The sequence below is a fragment of the Eschrichtius robustus genome, chromosome 12 (assembly GCF_028021215.1).
Source record: "Eschrichtius robustus isolate mEscRob2 chromosome 12, mEscRob2.pri, whole genome shotgun sequence".
NCBI lineage: Eukaryota > Metazoa > Chordata > Mammalia > Artiodactyla > Eschrichtiidae > Eschrichtius > Eschrichtius robustus.
The window spans coordinates 24,680,485-24,704,168 of NC_090835.1; the positions used below are offsets into that span (position 1 = coordinate 24,680,485).

Sequence of the window (23,684 nt, forward strand, 5' to 3'; positions counted from 1 at the left end):
TATAGCATTTTTGATAGAAAAGAAATAGGGCAGATGGAGAAGCTGTGGCAAGGGCGGGAGATGGGAAGTATAATTAGGAGAGTTGAAAGAGTCTGAACATAGAATGACATTCACTACCGGGGATGATCGGGGAAATTCCAATGAGCTTCCCAATTACAGAGAAATGCCCAAACCCGAAATAAAATTTGGAGTTTGTGCACAAAATGTTATTTGTGAATGTTATCAAGAAAACTCAATAAAACCGTAGGTAGCATGTTTGGGAGCTGTATATCTATTAATTTATTTTAAATAAGACGACTGAATTTGGAGCCATCTGGCTCTTATTACTGTTTAGTTTAGGTTTTTTTCTTTTTCCTTAAATATTCTAAGCCACATGTCCTAAACTTTTTTTAAACATTAAGTTTTAGCAGCAGACATATCTGGGCAATTCCACAAATTGTTAAAAGATGCAAATGAACAGGAAAAATCAGGTGAAGTTTAGAATTCAATTCAGAGTAGAGTTATGACTCTTTAATTTTTAAAACAGTGATTCTCCGTTTTTATCAAGTTATTCTTCGTGTCTATACCACGTCTCCTAGTATTATCTATTTAGTTTCAGAATGAATTTTCTCTTTGTCTAAAAGCTAAAGTTTTTGCTTAATTGGTTTTATAAGTGGGAGCCAAGCACAAGGCAATATATTGGAAGCCATACTGGAAAATATAAACTATGACAAAACAGAAGACACATAGCAAAGACCCACTCCTCTTTCTCTGAAGAACCTCATGTAGTTTGCTGTCAAACTACATGAAACAAAACTAGGGATCCATGTCACATGATGGACACCAATGTCATCCTTCTCTTACATTTTCTTTTGGATCTTTGTGCTGACACACTATGTACCCTAGCCCCCTCCTTACACAAAGGGGCCTAGGAACTCCCTTAGTACTGAAATCAAGAGAGGACTTTCTTAGGACACCTTTGTGCCCACATGCCCCAGCACAGGAGCTTGGAGAGTTATCTCTAAGTTCTTATCATTTCTTATTTAATTCATCTTTTCACTCCTGGTGATGTTCCTTATACATTTCTTGTTTTAATCCAGGCAAACCCTTTTTTACACGAAACCCTTCAGAGTTGAAAGGCAAATTCATTCACACGAAGCTGCGGAAAAGCAGTCGTGGCTTTGGCTTCACGGTCGTTGGAGGAGATGAACCTGACGAGTTTCTGCAGATCAAGAGCTTGGTCCTAGATGGTCCCGCCGCGTTGGATGGCAAGATGGAAACAGGTATGAGACACCACATGGTCCTGTGTGGTCAGGACCAGATGACACCATGATTTCATAAGTTTGTAAGTGTCCTTTAGAAACTTGGCAAATGAACAAGGTTCCTGCACTAAGTAAATGCATTCCCTGGTATAAATGAAAAGCTTTGAATCATTTTAACTTTTCCCCATTTTGGGGAACTGTTAGGGTGCTGTTTAGTACAGTAAGGCAGTAATTTACTAAAAATGTAGATCCATTTGAGTAAATGAATTCTCAACTTGGTTTTTTATAGTGAGAATTTTTTTCAGAAGAAAGCTCCAGTGTTCTTTCAGTGATCATTATATTCTCATTAGCAGGGAAGACACTAGATGCTACAAAAATGCCTGATTAGCATAAAATAACTAATAGAAGCAGTCTCTTTGTGCTTTACGGTACTACCCCCAAACAGTTTCAGTTCAGCTTCGTATTGGTAGGATTTGATAGTATAAAATTGATATAACTTTTCTGGGCACTGTTTTTTTAACCGTCAACTCTTTTGCAGGAGATGTGATTGTGAGCGTGAACGACACCTGTGTTTTGGGACACACGCATGCACAAGTTGTGAAAATCTTCCAGTCCATTCCCATCGGTGCCAGCGTGGACCTTGAACTCTGCCGAGGTTATCCATTGCCTTTTGACCCAGATGACCCCAACACGAGTTTAGTGACCTCTGTGGCCATTTTGGATAAAGAACCAATTATTGTGAATGGGCAGGAGACCTATGACTCGCCGGCTAGTCACAGTAGTAAAACAGGCAAAGTCAATGGCATGAAGGACGCCAGGCCAAGCAGCCCTGCAGATGTGGCTTCAAACGGTTCCCATGGTTACCCCAATGACACTGTCTCTTTGGCTTCCTCCATAGCCACTCAGCCAGAACTCATAACTGTTCATATAGTCAAAGGGCCAATGGGCTTTGGTTTTACTATTGCAGACAGTCCTGGGGGTGGCGGCCAAAGAGTGAAACAGATTGTCGACAGTCCAAGGTGCCGAGGCCTGAAGGAAGGGGATCTTATAGTGGAAGTTAATAAGAAGAACGTGCAAGCTCTGACTCACAACCAAGTTGTGGACATGCTGATCGAATGTCCAAAGGGAAGTGAGGTCACGTTGTTAGTGCAACGAGGAGGTATGTAGATTTATTATCTTTCATTGTTTTTAAACCCAAATCCATTGTTGTACTTACTGGTTATCAGGTAGCTATTTGGGGCTCTCTGAATGTCTGTTCCTTCAAGATCATTTTTATTTAAGTATTGGGAAATGCATTCAAAATGCCTTCTGATTTCTCTAAACGCTAGCCTCTTTAGAATAAAGGTTGTGTTTATGCTTTATGTATTTACACAAAGGGACATGCAGCTACAGTGATACTGGTACTGAAAGTGGGGTCTGGCTGCTTGCCACTCAAAAGCTAATAAAAAGGCAAGGTTGGTGGAAAGGGAAGTTTGTTTTATTTCAGAGGCGGGCAACCTGGGGGGAGGGTGGACTCATGTCCAAAGGCCAATTCCCCCGACAGCAGACAGTCAGTGGGCAAGAGTTTTTATAGCCCGAGGGAGAGGGTTACATGCAGAACAGCACAGTCAGCTCTGACAGTCATCTTGAAATTGGTCATGCAGTGGTCTGATCAGTGCCATCTTGACTGTTTCAAGTACAGTTAGTCTTCAGTTCCAGGGTCAGTTTGTTCCCATTTCTTTGAGACCAGTTCTCAGAATTGTGGCAGCTTCTGTCATGGCTGCAGTCTGGTCATCATGTAGTTAACTTCTTCCACCTGGTGTGGGTTTCAGTATCTACAAACCTGCTCAAAGGATATGGCTGTGAATGTTTAGCCCTTGAGAAGGAACTAAAGGTCCCTGACTTTGCTTAATGACTAAACTGTTACTATTTGGTTCTGTTTGACTGTTTTCCTTAGCTTTTGCATTTTCTCACTTCTCTGATTAAACTTATTCTTTAAGTAAAGTTTTTCTACAGACAAAAGGCAGGTGGAGGACATGGCGGGGAGAGGACCATAGGGTCCTGCTCTGTTTCAGTACCTTTAAATGTAAATCAGACTGTGCCTTTTAAAACCCATTAAGCTTTGAAAACCTTATCCTTTAAGTCTCCTGAACCTGGTCGACACAGTGTGCATGCAAAACGTGGCTCTCGGCCACACTTCCAGCCTCATCTCACACTCCTCTCCTTTCCTCGCTGTGCTTGGCCACCTGGCTTCTTTTCTGTAGTGCCTTCACTACTCTAAGCCCCAGCTCTTCACTTGGCTGGCTCCGTCTCGTTCAGGGCTCCTGCTGAGCGAGGGCTTCTCTGATTACTTATCTAAAGTAGCCCCCAGCACTCCTATGTAATCTCTGCTGCATCACCCCATTTCTTAATAGCTTTTATCATGATCATTATTATCACAAGCCATTGTTTTGTATATTTACTTATTTTTCTTTGTTCCTCTCTCTTTTTCTTTTTTTTTATTGGAGTATAGTTTTTAAAATTTTTATTGGAGTATAGTTGATTTACAGTGTTATGTCAGTTTCAGACGTACCGCAAAGTGAATCTGTTATACATATACATATATTCACTCTTTTTTAGATTCTTTTCCCATATAGGTCATTACAGAGTATTGAGTAGAGTTCCCTGTGCTATACTGTAGGTCCTTATTGGTTATCTACTTTATATATAGTAGCGTGTATATGTCAATCCCAATCTTCCAATTTATCCCTCCCCCAACCTTACCCCCGGGAATCATAAGTTTGTTTTCTACATCTGTAAATCTATTTCTGTTTTGTAGATAAGTTCATTTGTACCCTTTGTTTTTAGATTCCACATATCAGCGATATCATATGATATTTGTCTTTCTCTGACTTCACTCAGTGTGACAATCTCTAGGTCCATCCAAGTTGCTGCAAATGGCATTATTTCGTTCTTTGTAATGACTAATATTCCATTGTATATATGTACCACATCTTCTTTATCCATTCCTCTGTTGATGGGCATTTAGGTTGCTTCCATGTCCTGGCTTTCGTAAATAGCACTGCAGTGAACATTGGGGTGCGTGTATCTTTTTGAATTATTGTTTTCTCCAGATATATGCCCAAGAGTGGGATTGCTGGATCAGATGGTAGCTCTATTTTTAGTTTTTTAAGGAACCTGCATACTGTTCTCCATAGTGGCTTTACCAGTTTACATTCCCACCAACAGTGTAGGCGGGTTCCCTTTACTCTCTCTTTTTCATTCGAATATAAGCTCCATAAAGCCAGAGCCCACCTCTGCATGTTGACAGCTGTATCCCCAGTACTTAACACAGTACCCGACTCCCGCTAGGTGTTCATGAATGAATAGGTAATGAATGAATGAATGGATATGTGATTATTTATACTTGGCAGCAACAACGGCTCCACCAATCGTATTAAAAACATCTCAGCATACCCACATTTTAATGAAGGGGTTAAAGATCTCAGAGAAGTGGGGTATTCTAAATCCTGAGACAGTTGGCTTTCTTTCCCCTGCCAGCAACCCCCCACCTCTGCGCCCCTGGAACTCCCAGGACCTCACACTGAGAAACATTTTCCGCCTGTTGAAATGTCTTGCTCCTGGGTCTGTACTTGTGACTAATCTTGATTGATCACCTCCCACAATGGGCCTGAGTTTGGTCGTTTCCTTGACCCTTGCCAATAGGATGTGTTTCATGCACAGAGTATTCTGACCCTCTGAAAAGAGATCAGGACCCAGACTTTTATTTCTGCTCGGTTTCACTGAGACAGAAAAGCTTGTTTATGTCGCAACAGCCATGTCCTCGGGCTCTCGTGAAGCTGTGTGTCCTGTGATCAAAATGATTGGGGTTGTGGGAAGGAAATCCAAAATTCAGAACTGTCTGTGTGAATCACAATGCTCAGTCCACCCTTCTTGAACAGGTGTAAAACCCATTTGCAGATTTTATTTTTTAAAAAGTTATTTCTACCAGTACGATTTTGAAGTTTCTTCTTGTACCTAGACCACTTGACTGCACAGATAATTTTGTTTTAAACAGTGACCAAGATGTAGTAGGAAATGACTTGAGGTTAAGGATGAGGAGGAGAGGGTGGGGGTGGGGGATGATGGTACCTGGCACTTACAGACAAGTGAGCAGTTTACAAAGCACTTTTCAAACCTACACACACCTCTCATGTCATTTTTACCACATCCCTGAAAAGGAAGGTACCAACCAACAGTAGGATTGAGAAGTTCACCTGGATTCTCTGGTTTCCAGTCTAGTGCTCTGCCCTACTTAACTCTGAACACCACTGATTTTTGCACAATTGCTGGTTTCAGTGGCCGGCAACTTGGAAACTTTTAAATAGTTCTTGGTACATCAGGGCATCTGTGATTCCAGCCACTGCTCATTTGACATCACAAATCACCCTGCTCTCCTTCTTCATTTATTTGCTCCTTCGTTTCTTTTGTCATTTTGTTCAGTTTTTCTTTTCCATTCAGTTCACTTTTAAGGAGACCAAAAAGTAAAATCTTATTGTAATTTACTAACTTACAGTGGTTACTGGAGCCATATTGTAATGAATTTGCCCAAATTAGCAAACAGCTCGTTATAAAAATATAGCCCTTGATTTCAAATATGTTTACATTTTCTCTTCTGAATTCCTAAGACCTTCTTTTGGTTAACGCCATTATATTTTATAACATTAAATTAATAAGATCCAGAATATATTGTCACATTAGTCAACATCTACATAGTTTATTCCAGAACCTGTGTAATTTAAAATCACTGTAACATCAGCAGTCTTTAAAATATGCCATATGCCTTATGTTTGATTTATGTGTCAGATAGAAAGTTTGTACATCTGCACTTGGCAAGCTAACACCAGCTACTATTAATCTTTTTAGAAGGCATATAAATGTATTTGTTTCTGCCATATATCAGTTACTTGAATTGGGGCTGGCATTTTAATCATTCCTCTTGTATGCTGGGGGTGTAAATGAGAAGGTTTGATGATCATTTAGGATAGCGGCTAGGTTAAATGAGAAAGTAAATGGCCACTTCACTGATTCTTTCTAATGAATCTTATTTCCATCATAACTCCTGGTAAGCAGATTGATAAACTCATTAAGTCTACACCTTTCTTGATTCTCAGGAATTCATATCTCAAAGGTGGGGCCTTCTATGCTTTAAAGAACTAGTCTTTTCTACTTTGGGGCAGAACTTAGCTACATTTGTATTTTGGTTTTCACTCTTAACTCCCAAGCTCATTTTTTATTTTTGTTCTGGTCGAAATCAGGTGCGTTTTGGTTTTTAGCATTTTTTTTCTTTAATCCCCCTCCCACCAATGGAAATAAGCAGAGGTTGAAATATCATTTGTAAATTTCTGGAGACAGTTTCCTAGGTCAGGCTTGGGCTTGCTGGGCCTGTCTATCCATAGCCCTGGCAGCTGGGACCATTACTTATTTGTTTACAAGTGTCTTCTTTATAAACATGTCCGTGCCTATGGATGTCACTCAAGTTCTTAAAGGGCAGCGCCTTCTTCCTGTGCCTGGCTGCCCATCTTCCCATGGTAAGTCCTTTCCTCCTTCTCCCTCTGCTGTCCAGTAAGGAGAATGCCTTTTATTTTTCTTAATTTTTCACATGGCATGTGCATTCAGACAGCCCATCACCTGACACCAGTGTGAGTCTAGAGGCTTTTTTAAGCGTTTGGAAAATCATGCTAGAAGGTGATTACTATTGTTTTGAATATTTTTTTTTTGAATTTACAAAAGATGTAGAATTTGTTCCATAAAGCTTTTTTTACTTTAAAAGAGGGAGTGGGACTTCCCTGGTGGTCCAGTGGTTAAGACTTTGCCTTCCAATGCAGGGGGTACGAGTTGGATCCCTGGTCAGGGAGCTAAGATCCCACACGCCTCGCAGCCAAAAAACCAAAACATAAAACAGAAGCAATATTGTAACAAATTCAGACTTCCCTAGTGGCGCAGTAGTTGGGAGTCCACCTGCCAATGCAGGGGACACGGGTTCGATCCCTGGTCTGGGAGAATCCCACGCGCCACGGAGCAACTAAGCCTGTGCACCACAACTACTGAGCCTGTGCTCTAGAGCCCACAAGCCACAACTACTGAGCCTGCATGCCACAACTACTGAAGCCCGTGCGCCTAGAGCCTGTGCTCTGCAACAAGAGAAGCCACCACAATGAGAAACCCACGCATCGCAATGAAGAATATCCCCCACTCACTGCAACTAGAGGAAGCCCATGTGCAGCAATGAAGACCCAACACAGCCAAAAATAATTTTAAAAAATATTGTAACAAATTCAATAAAGACTTTAAAAATGGTTAAAAAAGAAAGAAAGAAAGAAAAAGAAAAGGGATTATATTGGGACTTCCCTGGTGGCTCAGTGGATAAGACTCCCAGCTCCCAATGCAGGGGGCCCAGGTTCGATCCCTGGTTGGGGAACTAGATCCCACATGCATGCCACAGCTAAGTCTGCGAGCCACAACTAAGGAGCCCACCTGCCGCAACTAAGACCCCACGTGACCAAATAAATAAATAATTTTTTTTTAAAGGGGATTATATTATATGTAGCATAACTACCTGTGCCCCCTGTGTATTTTGTATATTTGGCTAATTTATACCTAGTAGGAGGTATGACACTCTTGAAGATCTCATTTGGGGTGGAGTCAGAAAACTCTGTTTTAAAAGACAATTTGGAATACTTTATGAAAGTGGAGAATGTGTGTTTTACTTTAGAGAGAAAAAGTGTACTGAGGAAAAAGCTGAACTAGAGGTTCCGGGAGCCCGCCTCCAGTTCAAACTGTGCCCATAACCCCTCTGTGCCTCTGACTGGGTTACAGCTCTTGCCCTGAGACTCATTTCTTTATCCAAAAAAATGGATATTTTGCACTAGCTCATCTTTAGGGTGACCCCTGCTAACTCTAATTTATTGCCCAAAAATGGCCTCATTGATGTGTAGGGGAAAGACCACAAGATTCGAGAGTCAGACAATGCGAGTTTAAATTGCAACTCCTGCCTTTATTCCCTTTGTGACCTTCGGCAAGTCATCTGCAAAAAGGTAGCATCTGTGCCAATTCCTGACCTAGAAGCAAGTCACATGATACATCAGTGGTGTTTTACTGATATCCCCTAGTATCAGAAGCCACTGGGTATGGTGGGTTTCTTTTTTAAAAAAGAAAAAACAAACTCTGGCGTGTACCTGCAGAAGTTTAATTTCAGCATGATGAGCAGGAACCTGTATTGTTTTTAGAAGCTGCACTGGCAATGCTGATGTAAAATCAGAATTGCAGTCAGTTTCAGGCTTCTGCCCTCGTGGTCCCTTCTCATTCTGATTCTGTGACATATAACTTGAGAGTGAAATAAGTTTATAACTCAACAGTTATTTTCATTTCTAAGTAATTTCTTCTTTTAAAGTCCGATTTCTAAGCAACAGATTTCTCCATCTTCCCTAAGATCCATTGCAGCTCCCGAATCTGACATTTTTCTACTTCAGAGGAGGATGGAAAGGAAGACTTGGTCTCAGAGATGCTTCTCTTGAGCACAGCTCTCCAGTGGCTTTTACTGATCGCAACAGAATTAGAAGTGGTGCTTTGTATACAGAGTGCTCTTGTCAGGGTACTAAGTATAAGTAATTTTAGGATCTGAATATAAAGTAACGAAATGTTAGGATTCCTGGAGGGGAGGACTATATCCAACTTGCACTTTTGTATCCCTGGCACGTCATGGGGAACCTGGCATGTAGTAAGGTCTTAGTAAATACTAGCTGGATAAATTAAACTTTCTCTGCAAGTCACATTAGAAAATTAATTATATAGCTTTGTAGTCACTCTTCATAACTTCAGAAAGATAAAAAAGAGATGTTAAAAGGCAAAATGAAATATGAAAATCATGGTAGTGATAGTAATAATGTTACAATAATCATTGATTACTTACTATGTACCAGGATTGTAACCATGGTACAAGTAATACATACATGTACACACAGGCGGAAATAAAACCTCACAACATCCCACTGTTGTGACCACGTTGGAACCATCCATTTGCAGTGTGATTCTGAATAGGACCCTGTGGGAAATGAAGGCAGTGATCAGTAGGAGAAAAAAAAAGAAGTGAAGGAATTGCTTTTGTTGTAGGTGTTGAGATTCCACAGCTGAATTTGCTTAGTATAAAGCAAGAGAGAAATTTCTGGTTTAGTTGGGAAGCATGTATAAGACTCCTCCTTGCTTAAAGCATTTGTAATACATAAAAACATTAAACGCTTCTGCAATGTGCCAGGTGTAGTTGGTTCTAAACATTTTACATATCATAATTCAGGAGCCCTCTGAGGTGACTAAAACCTTACCTCCACTTTAGAGGAGAGGGTGCTGAGCCCCAGAGAAGCTCAGTGATTTACCCAGAATCACACAGCTGATTAATGCAAGGTAGGATTTGAACCCAGGAATTCTAGTTCCACAGACCGATCTCTTACCCACTATGCTAAGCAGCCTCCTGGCTTGTAGATGAAAAGCTCCAATACCGTTAAGGAGTACATCTTATACATAAAAGAATGAGTAAGGTCTGAAGTCCGTGGCAAATTAATGCCACTTAATTTTCATCCAAATTTACTGATGATAGTTCATTAAATCGTCATCGATCCACACAGGGAAAGCAATATCTATCTCATCATCCAAGCGCATGATTAGCATTACCTCTTCTTTGCGTGTGTTTTTCCCCATCTGAAATGATGCAAAACCATCATAATTAGAACCGCGCTGCCGGAGGGTTAAACCTGGGTGATCAGGTGCCTCTTTTCTCTTTGCCCTCTGGTCGCGGACTGGAGAATGAATTGCAATTTGCACTGCTTAAGTGTATGACTGCCAGAATCTCTTCAGTTTGAGCTGCAGGGCCTCGGAAAGGAGAATTCAGGTTGCTGGCAGAGTGATATCCTAATAGTGGTGGGGTCTGTGTATTCACATCAGCACATGCCATCTATTCCCCCTCCTCTGTCATGTCATCCTCCCACCTCTTGCCCGGCCTCTGCCATCCATCATGTGGCACCTGGCCTTGCTGTGGCCTCGCAACAGGTCTCAAGCCTTCCTCTAGTCCGTTCTCCGGCTAGAGGGATTTAAAGTCAGTTGCAGTCACTGCTCATGTCAGGATGACGTCCCATCATTCAGAGTAAACTCCAAAGTCCTGTGTCACAGACAAGCACTTGCTCTTTCTTCTGTCTGTGTATTTCCTGTCACAGAGAGCCACAGAGCTTTCTCACTCCTGTCCTTGAGGCTTCTGCTCAAAGGTCCTTTCCTTCAAGAAGCCTGCTCTGACCGCTCCGTAGAAAAGAAAACAGCATCCACCGCCATCATGCTCTGCTCTGTCCTTCTTTCTCAGGCCATGGACCCTTCCTTGTGGTCTCTATGAGAGTAGGGACTGGGTCTCAATCATTATTTGATCCCCCACCGCCTAAAATCATGCCTGGCACATTGTAGGTCTTCAGAAAATCATCTATATTGAAGGAAAACTATGAATTAATGCAAGGCCCTTTGTTCTCATAAATGCTCATCATCCTTTAGAGAACTTTCTGGGGTGAGAGCTTGTCATTAGAGCTGGGGAAACAGGCAGCGGGAGATGGACCACCTCGAAAATCACACAGCATGAAGGTGAGACAGCCTGACTTCCAACCTAGGTTTGTTGGCCTGTAAAGCCCATGCCCTCTGTCACAGGCTGTTCTAAATGACAAGGAAAAAATGATACAAATAAACTTATATAGAAAACAGAAATAGACCCACAGACATAGAAAACAAACTCAAGGTTACCAAACACAACATTGTAAATCAACTCTACTTCAATAAAATAAATAAATAAATAAATAAATAAATAAATAAATAAATAAATAAATAAATAAATAAATGACAAGGAAATGCATTTCATGGCAGTGGATCATGTTGGTCCAATTAAGCCTGTCCTCCAGGTCCAGTGCAGTAGTCGCTATCCACATGTGGCTATTTAATTAATTAAAGCTAAATACGACGTAAAATTTAGTCCAACTGGCCACGTTTCAAGAACCGAATAGCCACATGTGGCCAGTGGCTGCCATATTGGACAGTGCAGTTATAGAACCTTTCCACCCTCGTAGAAAATGCTGTTGGACAGTGCTGCTCGAGAGATTTTGATTATTTTGCCCTCAAAAGTGATATGTCGCATGTCCTTTATTTTACCCTTTCTCTTATATGCCTTTGATAGAAGAAAAATACGGAATTGAAGGCAACTTTATGGTTAATACATTTCTTTTTATACAGATAATGATAATAATAGGTCCTATTTATTAAATTCTTTCCATGTGTAGGTACTGCTCTAAGCTCTTTACATGTGTTAACTGGATGTTAGGGGGTCACAAGGAATTGAGACTCAGAGAACATGAAAGACTTGTAAAGTCTTAGCACTTGGGCAACCTGCTCTGTCCTAATCCTCAGACAGCTCATCAACTTTTAATGGGGATTATAGGGCTTCCACCTGGCCAGGAAGCATCTCATCTTTAATCCTGGACTGATGTTAAGGAACTTAACTTAAATTATTTTATTATGTAAAGTATCTTCACTCTAAAAAGAAGAAGAAACTTTTTTTATGAATTTTATTTTATTTTTTTTAATACAGCAGGTTCTTATTAGTTATCCGTTTTATATATATTAGTGTATATATGTCAATCCAATCTCCCAATTCATCCCACCACCCCCCTCCACCACCCTGCTTTCCCTCCTTGGTGTCCATACATTTGTTCTCTACATCTGTGTCTCTATTTCTGCCTTGCAAACCGGTTCATCTGTACCATTTTTCTAGATTCCACACATATGCGTTAATATTCAATATTTGTTTTTCTCTTTCTGACTTACTTCACTCTGTATGACATTCTCTAGGTCCATCCACGTCTGTACAAATGACTCGATTTCGTTCCTTTTTATGGCTGAGTAATACTGCATTGTACCTATGTACCACATCTTCTTTATCCATTCATCTGTTGATGGACACTTAGGTTGCTTCCATGTCCTGGCTATTGTAAATAGAGCTGCAATGAACATTTTGGTACATGACTCTTTTTGAATTATGGTTTTCTCTGGGAATATGCCCAGTAGTGGGATTGCTGGGTCGTATGGTAGTTCTATTTTTAGTTTTTTAAGGAACCTCCATACTGCTCTCCATAGTGGCTGTATCAATTAACATTCCCGTCAACAGTGCAAGAGGGTTCCCTTTTCGCCACACCCTCTCCAGCATTTGTTGTTTGTAGATTTTCTGATGATGGCCATTCTGACCAGTGTGAGGTGATACCTCATTGTAGTTTTGATTTGCGTTTTTCTAATAATTAGTGATGTTAAGTAGCTTTTCATGTGCCTCTTGGCCATCTGTATGTCTTCTTTGGAGAAATGTCTATTTAGGTGTTCTGCCCATTTTTGGATTGGGTTGTTTGTTTTTTTAATATTGAGCTGCATGAGCTATTTATATGTTTTGGAGATTACTCCTTTGTCTGTCGATTCATTTGCAAATATTTTCTCCCATTCTGAGGGTTGTCTTTTCATCTTGTTTATAGTTTCCTTTGCTGTGCAAAAGGTTTTAAGTTTCACTAGGTCCCATTTGTTTATTTTTGTTTTTATTTCCATTACTCTAGGAGGTTGGTCAAAAAAGATCTTGCTGTGATTTATGTCAAAGAGTGTTCTTCCTATGTTTTCCTCTAAGAGATTTATAGTGTCTGGCCTTACATTTAGGTCTGTAATCCATTTTGAGTTTATTTTTGTGTATGGTGTTAGGGAGTGTTCTAATTTCATTCTTTTACATGTAGCTGTCCAGTTTTCCCAGCACTACTTATTGAAGAGTCTGTCTTTTCTCCATTGTATATCCTTGCCTCCTTGGTCATAGATTAGTTGACCATGGGTGCGTGGGTTTATCTCTGGGCTTTCTATCCTGTTCCATTGATCTATATTTCTGTTTTTGTGCCAGTACCATATTGTCTTGATTACTGTAGCTTTGTAGTATAGTCTGAATTCAGGGAGTCTGATTCCTCCAGCTCCGTTTTTTTCTCTCAAGATTGCTTTGGCTGTTTGGGGTCTTTTGTGTCTCCATTACAAATTGTAAGATTTTTTATTTTAGTAATTTGATAGGGATTGCATTGAATCTGTAGATTGCTTTGGGTAGTATAGCCATTTTCACAATATTGATTCTCCCAATCCAAGAACATGGTATATTTCTCCATCTGTTTATGTCATCTTTGATTTCTTTCATCAGCATCTTATAGTTTTCTGAGTACAAGTCTTTTGCCTCCTCAGGTAGGTTTATTCCTAAGTATTTTATTCTTTTTGTTGCAATGGTGAATGGGATTGTTTCCTTAATTTCTCTTTCTGATCTTTCATTGTTAGTGTATAGGAATGCAAGAGATTTCTGTGCATTAATTTTGTATCCTGCAACTTTACCAGATTCATTGATGAGCTCTAGTAGTTTTCTAGTAGCATCTTTAGGATTCTCTATGTATAGTACCATGTCATCTGCAAACAGTGACAGTTTTACTTCTTCTTTTCCAGTTTGGATTCCTTTTATTTCTTTTTCTTCTCTGAGTGCCATGGCTAGGACTTCCAAAACTATGTTGAATAATAGCGGTGAGAGTGGCCAGTCTTGTCTTGTTCCTGATCTTAGAAGAAATGCTTTCAGTTTTTCACCAGTGGGAATGATGTTTGCTGTGGGTTTATTGTCTATGGTCTTTATTATGTTGAGGTAGGTTCCCTCTATGCCCACTTTCTGGAGAGTTTTTATCGTAAATGGGTGTTGAATTTTGTCAGAAGCTTTTTCTGCATCTATTGAGATGATCATATGGTTTTTATTCTTCACTTTGTTAACATGGTGTATCACATTGATTGATTTGCATTTATTGAAGAATCCTTGCCTCCCTGGGATAAATCCCACTTGATCATGGTGTATGATCCTTTTAATGTGTTGTTGGATTCTATTTGCTAGTATTTTGTCGAGGATTTTTGCATCTGTGTTCATCAGTGATATTGGTCTGTAATTTTCCTTTTTTTGTAGTGTCTCTGGTTTTGGTAACAGGGTGATGGTGGCCTCGTAGAATGAGTTTGGGAGTGTTCCTTTCTCTGCAATTTTTTGGAAGACTTTGAGAAAGATGGGTGTTAGCTTTTCTCTAAATGTGTGATAGAATTCACCTGTAAAACCATCTGGTCCTGGACTTTTGTTTGCTGGAAGAGTTTTAACCGGTTTCAATTTCATTACTTGTGATTGGTCTGTCCATATTTTCTATTTCCTCCTGGTATCAGTCTTGGAAGGTTATACCTTTCTAAGAATTTGTCCATTTCTTCCAGGTTGTGCATTTTATTGGCATAGAGTTGCTTGTAGTAGTCTCTTAGGATGCTTTGTATTTCCACGGTGTCAGTTGTAACTTCTCCTGTTTCATTCCTAATTTTATTGATTTGAGTCCTTTCCTTCTTTTTTGGGGGGGATGAGTCTGGCTAAAGGTTTATCAATTTTGTTTATCTTCTCAAATAGCCAGCTTTTAGTTTTATTGATGTTTGCTCTTGTTTTCTTTGTTTCTATTTCATTTATTTCTGCTCGGATCTTTATGATTTCTTTCCTTCTACTGACTTTGGGTTTTGTTTGTTCTTCTTCCTCTAGTTCCTTTAGGTGTAAGGTTAGATTGTTTATTTGAGATTTTTCTTGTTTCTTGAGGTAGGCTTGTATTGCTATAAACTTCCCTCTTAGAACTGCTTTTGCTACATCCCATAGGTTTTGGGTCGTCGTGTTTTCATTGTCATTTGTCTCTTGGTATTTTTTTATTTCTTCAGTGATCTCTTGGTTATTTAGTAATGTGTAGTTTAGCCTCCATGTGTTTGTGTTTTTTACATTTTTTCCCCTGTGATTTATTTCTAATCTCATAGCATTGTGGTCAGAAAAGATGCTTGATATGATTTCAATTTTCCTAAATTTACTGAGGCTTGATTTGTGACCCAAGATGTAATCTATCCTGGAGAATGTTCCATGTGCACTTGAGAAGAAAGTGTGTGGAATGTCCTATAAATATCAGTTAAATCTATCGGGTCTGTTGTGTCATTTAAAGCTTGTGTTTCCTTATTAATTTTCTGTCTGGATGATCTGTCCATTGGTGTAAGTGAGGTGTTATAAAGTCCTCCACTGTTAGTGTGTTACTGTCGATTTCCTCTTTTATAGCTGTTAGCATTTGCCTTATGTATTGAGGTGCTCCTATGTTGAGTGCATATGATTTATAATTGTTATATCTTCTTCTTGGATTGATCCCTTGATCATTATGTAGTGTCCTTCCTTGTCTCTTGTAACACTCTTTATTTTAAAGCCTATTTTATCTGATATGAATATTACTACTCCAGCTTTCTTTTGATTTCCATTTGCATAGAATATCTTTTTCCCTCTCCTCACTTTCAGTCTGTTTGTGTCTCTAGGTCTGAAGTGGGTCTCTTGTAGACAGTATATTTATGGGTCTTGTTTTTGTATCCATTCAGTGAGCCTGTGTCTTTTGGTTGGAGCATTTAATCCGTTCACATTTTAGGTAATTATCAATATGTATGTTCCTATTACCATTTTCTTAATTGTTTTGGGTTTGTTTTTGTAGGTCCTTGTCCTCTCTTGTGTTTCCCGCTTAGAGAAGTTCCTTTAGCATTTGTTGTAGAGCTGGTTTGGTGGTGCTGAATTCTCTTAGCTTTTGCTTGTCTGTAAAGCTTTTGATTCTCGGTCGAATCTGAATGAGATCCTTGCCGGATAGAGTAATCTTGGTTGTAAGTTCTTCCCTTTTGTCACTTTAAATATATCATGCCACTCCTTTCTGGCTTGTAGAGTTTCTGCTGAGAAATCAGCTGTTAACATTATGGGAGTTCCCTTGTATGTTATTTGTCATTTTTCCCTTGTTGCTTTTGATAATTTTTCTTTGTCTTTGATTTTTGTCAGTTTGATTACCGTGTGTCTCAGCGTGTTTCTCCTTGGGTTTATCCTGCCTGGGACTCTCTGCGCTTCCTGGACTTAGTGGCTATTTCCTTTCCCATGGTAGGGAAGTTTTCGACTATTAATCTCTTCAAACATTTTTTTCAGGTCCTTTCTATCTCTCTTCTCCTTCTGGGACCCCTATAATGCAAATGTTCGTGCGTTTAATGTTGTCCTAGAGGTCTCTTAGGCTGTCTTTATTTCTTTTCATTCTTTTTTCTTTATTCTGTTCCATGGCAATGAATTCCACCATTCTGTCTTCCAGGTCACTTATCCATTCTTCTGCCTCAGTTATTCTGCTATTGATTCCTTCTAGTGTAGTTTTCATTTCAGTTATTGTATTGTTCATCTCTGTTTGTTTGTTCTTTAATTCTTCTAGGTCTTTGTTAAACATATCTTGCATCTTCTCGATCTTTGCCTCCATTCTTATTCCGAGGTCCTGGATCATCTTCACTATCATTATTCTGAATTCTTTTTCTGGAAGGTTGCCTATCTCCACTTCCTTTAGTCGTTTTTCTGGGGTTTTATCTTGTTCCTTCATCTGGTACACAGTCCTCTGACTTTTCATTTTGTCCATCTTTCTGTGAGTGTGGTTTTTGTTCCACAGGCTGCAGGATTGTATTCTTCTTGCTTCTGTTGTCTGCCCTCTGGTGGATGAGGCTATCTAAGAGGCTTGTGCAAGCTTCCTGATGGGAGGGACTGGTGGTGGGTAGAGCTGGGTGTTGCTCTGGTGGGCAGAGCTCAGTAAAACTTTAATCAGCTTCTCTGCTGTTGGGTGGGGCTGAGTCCTCTCCCTGTTGGTTGTTTGGCCTGAGGTGACCCAGCCCTGGAGGCTACAGGCTCTTTGGTGGGGCTAATGGCGGACTCTGGGAGGGCTCATGCCGAGGAGTACTTCCCAGAACTTCTGCTGCCAGTGTCCTTGTCCCTGCAGTGAGCCACAGCCGCCCCCTGCCTCTTCAGGAGACCCTCCAACACTAGCAGGTAGGTCTGGTTCAGTCTCTTATAGGGTCACTGCTCCTTCCCCCTGGGTCCTGATGCACACACTACTTTGTGTGTGCCCTCCAAGAGTGGAGTCTCTGTTTCCCCCAGTCCTGTTGAAGTCCTGCAATCAAATCCCACTAGCTTTCAAAGTCTGATTCTCTGGGAATTCCTTGTCCCATTGCCGGACCCCCAAGTTGGGAAGCCTGATGTGAGGCTCAGAATCTTCACTCCGGTGGGTGGACTTCTGTGGTATAAGTATTCTCCAGTTTGTGACTCACCCACCCAGTGGTTATGGGATTTGACTTTATTGTGATTGTGCCCCTCCTACTGTCTCACTGCAGCTTCTCCTTTGTGTTTGGATGTGGGGTATCTTTTTCTGGTGAGTTCCAGTGTCTTCCTGTTGATGATTATTCAGCAGTTAGTTGTGATTCCGGTGCTCTTGCAAGAGGGAGTGAGCGCACGTCCTTCTACTCCTCCATCTTGAACCAATCTCCAAAAGAGGAAGAAACTTTAACGCAAGAAAAATTCACCTTAAATTCTTATATATAAAATAATATATAATCTGCTGCATGAGCATCAGCAATTTACAGTTTGTCAGACCTCTATTTAAAAAGGAAGATGTGGAAGTTTTCTTGGTATATTTATGTGATTCAGTATCTCAAACTAATTGACCTCTGTGCTTACCTGTGGTACTTGGTTTTTCTAGTAATTTTGGAAGTCGAGTCCTCTTGTCAAATCTAGTGTACTACCTAATATTTTCCTAGCTATTAAATGTTTTTCACATTAATTTAGCAAACTTCCTGTCACTTCCATGGTGCTAAATAGGCTGCCATTTGTATTTACTATTAAGGAGCTGCCTTTATTTCTAATGCAGTTTTTAAGTTGCTGTTTTGGTTTATGGCCATGGTTGAAAGTTATCAAGGATTTTACTTGAGAATTCTTTATAGGAGGGTAGGTCACATTTACATTTGAGATGACTTCTAGCAAAAGATGAGATAAATTTTAAAATGTCTCTATTTTAGTTCTTTCATTATACAATGTATACAAATTACCCCTCACTTTCAGCATCTTAAGTAAGGAACTCTGATTTTTGTTCTCATAATTTTTAAATTGATTTTGGTCCTAATTTTTAAACCTAAGCAGACTGCATTTATTTGTTCTAACATTTATATGCAGGTTTTGACTTGGTTGGATGGTTTGAGTTGTAATCCTGTCATATTCATAATGCAAAGTAATCAGCACACCTAAAACCGCATTATTGTTTTTGTTTTTGTTTTTTTCTGGTAAGGGAATGTCTCATCCTCCTTGAAGGTAAACTTAATGCACCGAGTTAGTTGTTTTTGTGCATTATTTATTATAAATGTGTGTGATTTATAATTCTCATTGAAGAGTGGTGACATCGTTTCCCCTTTCTGGAAGAGTGTAGGAATTTCAAGTTAGAATTATTACATTGGTCGGCAGGCTGTAGAATAATCATTCTGTGTTTCTATCTACAGGGCTAAATTTGAATGTAAAGAGGTTCTTTTGTTTTCCCCTTTTCAGGGACAAATTCATGAACATGGTGGGCCAGGTGTTGTCTAGGTGCTGTGAATCAAACAGACCATCCAAAAACAAAGCAAACAAGTTTGCTCCTGATTTCATGAATGTTTTATTCTAGAGGAAGGAAAGAAAGGGCAGAAATAATCAGATGAACAAGAAAATATCATCCAGAGAGAAGTGCTATGAAGGAAATAAAACTGGATGAAGTTTTAAGGGTAGGGCCGAGAGGGCTGCTTTCGATTAGGTGGTGAGATTTGAATGACCATGAGGAAGGAAACAGCATTCCACGAACAAGGGACAGTTAGTGCAAAGGCCCCAGAAAAGAACTAGAATGTGAGACAGTGTGGCTGAAGAAAAGTGAGCAAGAGGAATGGTGATGAGTTTCAGAGACCAACAACCAGGGTTAGGAATTTGGATTTTATTTTCTGTGTGATGTTCAGTTTTAAGAATGAAGGGACGAGATCTCATTAACATTGTTAGACAATCCCTCTGGCATATTTGTGAAGAACAGATTTTAGAGGAGTTGGCATGGAAGGGGGAGACCCAATAGGGCCATTGTGGTTGGAGAAGGGAGTTGGCAGCGTAGAATCAAGTGATGGCAGTGGGGACGGGGGAAGTGGGGCATTGGGGATGTGTTTGGAGAGTCAATAGGACTTGGTATGTTGACTCAGAATCAGGGTTGGCAAACTCTTCTGGGAAGGGCCAGATTGGTCAGTATTTTCACTTTGTGGGCCGTACGGTTTCTGTCACCTCTGCTCTCCTCTGCCCTTGTAGCAGATGATATGGAAGCAAATGGATTGGTAACATTCCAAGAAAACATTTTTTTAAAAAATTTTATTGGAGTATAGTTGATTTACAATGTTATGTTAGTTTCAGGTGAACCACAAAGTGAATCTGTTATACATATACATATATCCACTCTTTTTTAGATTGTTTTCCCATACAGGTCATTACAGAGTATTAAGTAGAGTTCCCTGTGCTATACAGTAGGTCCTTATTAGTTATCTATTTTATATATAGTAGTGTGTATATGTCAATCCCAATCTCTCAGTTTATCCACCCTGCTTAGGGCCAGATAATTCTTTGTTACAGGGGTCCATCCTGTGAATTGTAGGATGTTTAACAGAATCCCTGATCTCTGCCAAGTAGCGTACCTGCCTCCACACCTCCTCCCCCAATTTGGCATGACCCACTCATGTATTTTTTAGTAGTCTCTTTAAAAAGTCTTTTAAAATTTGCATGCCTTTACCTGGCACCAACAATTCCAGTTTGCCACAGGCCTGCCATTCCCTTTTATCTTCCATCTGGCCTCATGCACTCTTCTCCATTACCTGCCCGCTGCCCGCAGACAGCGGAGTTTGAGACCCAAAGACAGCATGTGTGCAGGTACTGACGGGGGCATGGAGGGCATGGACCTGCTGTGGGCCTGTTTCCTAGAAATTTCTTTTTACCATCATCATCTCAAAATTTCAGGAACTGGCTGCTTTTCCTTTCTTTTTGGTTTAATTTAAACTTTTTTTTTTTAAAACAAAAGAAAGAAGATATCCTCAGACTTTTTTTTCCCTTGACGCTGGAGTTTATTTTCTACCTTTACTTTGGTTCCATATGAAAATTAACTAGTGATCACCTCCTTGGGATGGGGACTCCGACGCGAAAAGCATCTGCTATGAGGAACGTTATTACATTTCTTCTTATTATTTTGCCTTCTCTGATACTAGTTTTGCGACCTCACTTCATTGAGATTCTCTTTATTGGAAGAGGTGTCTTCCTAGTCTCCCCTCTAAGCATTTTGCAGTTCTGAACATTTTCAAAACTATTCTCTGAGGCAGAGAGTTTACTCGGGGTAATATTTTTCCACCTTCCTTCATTTTCCTCAAATTAAATCACACATTCTTAACCACCATCTGGAATTAAGTGTCTGCTATGGTTTTTATTGAGTCTGTCTTTGCATTGCCACCTGCAGATTTAAAAACATTCCCCAACCTGTACCTTGCCTGTTATTTCCCCTTTTTGTATTCCTGCTCAGAGATTAGTCATGTCCCTTATTTATGAACATAATCCTTTTTGGTTCTGAAATCTTGTTGGTAGAATCTTAATGTCTGAAAATAGCACTGGGTCCTTAGGAGTGTTGTTTCCACTGGCAAAATGGAACTTGCCTTTTTGATGCCAAGTTGGTACCTGGTTTTATTGTATATTCCTGTTCCTTTTTGTGTTTCTAATGTTCTCATTGTTTTTTGTTTCTCACCACATACAGCAAACACTATTCATTCTTTCTTTCATTCAGTGGAACTTCAGCACTGTGCTAATCTCTCATAATAGATGAATGATGTGCAAGTAAACATCTAAAATACAGTGTGGTTAATCACATCCTCTCCATTTCCTCGTGCTTAATTCTTTTCCTAGAAATTCCATTTGCCATATTACCTTTGCCTTGAAAAATTCTCATATACTGTTTTTGTGATTTTAACATTTGAGGCACAGTTATTCAAAGGATCCTTTTGTACTGTATCTTAGAGTAGCAGTCACAATAGCTAGGAAACTGCAACGTGGAGCAATTTTAAGATTCTGTAATAGAATTCCTTTCCATCCCTGGTGTCGGCTATCAGCTCACCTCATTCAGCAACCTAAGTTTTTATTAGACATTTATTTTGACAGTTGGTATGTTCAGAGGCCATGGCATGAGGAACCCATCGAAAACTCTGTATTTAAAAAAGCTTTCTTGTAGTTGCATAAACACTAATCAGTTTATTTTAATCATTTGGAGATAGTTGGAATTAGGTCTGTGCTTCCTGAGATATTTATGTTGTTTCTAAATTGAAAAATGTTCTCCGTCATTACTTTTGCCATAGATACCATTGACCAAAGGGGGAAATGCTTGCGCTGGAAAAATAAAAGCAGTGCCTATGAATTCATGGGGTTCTTTGTTTATGTAGTCTGCCCCTGCAAAGCCACTTTCACTTTGACTTTGGTGGGTGAAGGAAGAAGAGACAGTTGTTTTTTTATCCCAGAGTTTCTCAGACTGGGCACTCTTGGTGTCATGGCCTGGATGATTCTTTGTTGTGAGGGGCTGTCCTGTGCATCATGGGACGTGTCACAGCGCCCCCGGCCTGTACCCACTGGAGGCCAGCAGCACTCTCCTCCTCCCCAGCGATGATACCCAGCAGTGTCTTCAGACATGACCAGTGTCCCCTGAAGGGCAGCAGCAACCTGGACTGGGAACCATGGCTTTAACCCCTTCGACACTCTTTGTTTTTACTTCTTGGAAATGCTGCGTCTTATTTTTTTTACGATGCAAATGAAATCTGTTTATGGATTTTTGTGTGTTGAACTTGGATGGAAGAGATTTCACGGGAGAAGTCCCCATTTCTTCTCAGTCGTTGCTTCTGCATCAGCTCAGTGATGGAAGTAACCCCTTGGCCACGTCACATCTCCCTTCTGGCCTCCTCTCTGCCACTCGCTAGCAACACAGCCTGAGCCAGCTATGGGCAATGTCCCCGAGCCTCTGCATTATCATCTGAAATATAAATGGACCTGTACCTTCCTCAGCACTGCAGTGAGGATGGAATGAGGTGAGGGCTCATCTTACCCACACTGCTGCCCCGTCCTGATGGAGGGTTGACTGCTCTGTAGGATTGGTTGGGGCTTAGGAGAAAGGAGGTGGATGAGATACTCAGGTGGTCCTACCATTTTCAATACTTTAGGAGTAGTTTTCTGGGGTAGAGAAATGAGAAGGCAAAAAAGAGGCGCCTGAAGAAAAAACGTGGCTGGAGATGTTCCTTCTTCTGGTCTGTGATAACAGTGATTTTCAGTAAACAGGTAAATGAGAAAAAGCAGGAGAGAGTAGCAGGTTTTTCATGAAGTGAAGTTTTTCGAAGGTGTAAGACTCTCTTTTAGAGATTATATCCTTCCTATTTTTTTTTTTTTCTGCTGAACTATCCTTTTACTTATGGAATGGTAGTCGGTTGTTATTTACCTCCCCCTTTTTAATGTTCCTAGTTTGCAGAATAAGGAATTGGCATCTTGTGACCAGTCGCTCAAATCTGTTTAGTGAAAATTTGCTGGTCCCTGAAATCTAAAATGCAGGAATCACTGCTGTAGGGAAGGAGGCTGTCAGGAAGTTAGGGAGAGAAGAGGAAAGGAGGGTAGATGCTTGGAAGTAATGTGTGAGTGGCGGTCTAGAATCCAAACCATGGGAAGGGCAATGGGAACCTCTGCCTTTGTCTTACCAAGTGTTTCCACGGTCTCTTAATTTAGGGAGAAGCTGAGCGTGAGCTCAAGGCCAGGGATGGATTCATCACTTTTCTCTGTGTTGCGCCTACAAAATACTATGTTTTTTGCTTAGACTCTTTCAGAAATTCTTTGTCATGTATAAGTTATTAGGGTAACCCAGAGAATGTCCAATCCAAAAGCAAGAGAAAAATTGGGTGAACTGTACACATTCAGTGTGCATGGGGCACCTGAAAATATCCATGGCTAATTCCTTCTGTATAAAAAGCAGTCTCAAAAACTTTATGACAGCTTTTAAAAATCCATTTCCAGTGTATTTACATTAAGTTCTAAACCTGTTTAGAGCCTCATTTCCTTAAAAAAAACAAAAAAAACAAAAAACCCTGCCAAAATCAAACAGGAGAGGGAGCAAAAGGATTCTGGCATTTGATCTCTGCCATGAGAAACGTGTTGAGTATCTTCTGCACTATAAATGCTTACTGGGGGATCATCTATGTTGTTTCCAGTGTGAATTTCTGTTACTTACTCTTCCCTGCCATAAATGCAGTGTACTTCTTCACAGCAGTGCCCTGTTGTATATCTCGTTCCCAGCTAAAATATTTCATTAAATGGCCTTGCAGTCCTTGAATTTCCCCTGCCTCTTAAATGTACTTGACCGATAAAAGTTCTTTCTAATTGATATTCATCCTGAGTGGGGACAGTGTGTGTGTTGGGGTGTATGG

The 23,684-nt window shown here is 40.2% G+C and overlaps 1 protein-coding gene across 8 annotated transcripts in view; it reads left to right on the top strand.

The window, feature by feature from the left end:
* Positions 1 to 23,684, top strand: part of MAGI1 (membrane associated guanylate kinase, WW and PDZ domain containing 1) — a 618,481-nt gene that overhangs the window by 536,616 nt on the left and 58,181 nt on the right. For all 8 annotated transcript variants that reach the window (XM_068557284.1, XM_068557286.1, XM_068557287.1 and 5 more), the window contains 2 exons: positions 1,080 to 1,262; positions 1,780 to 2,400. In XM_068557284.1, the coding sequence (XP_068413385.1) occupies positions 1,080 to 1,262; positions 1,780 to 2,400 (804 nt within the window). The remainder of the gene's footprint in view (positions 1 to 1,079; positions 1,263 to 1,779; positions 2,401 to 23,684) is intronic.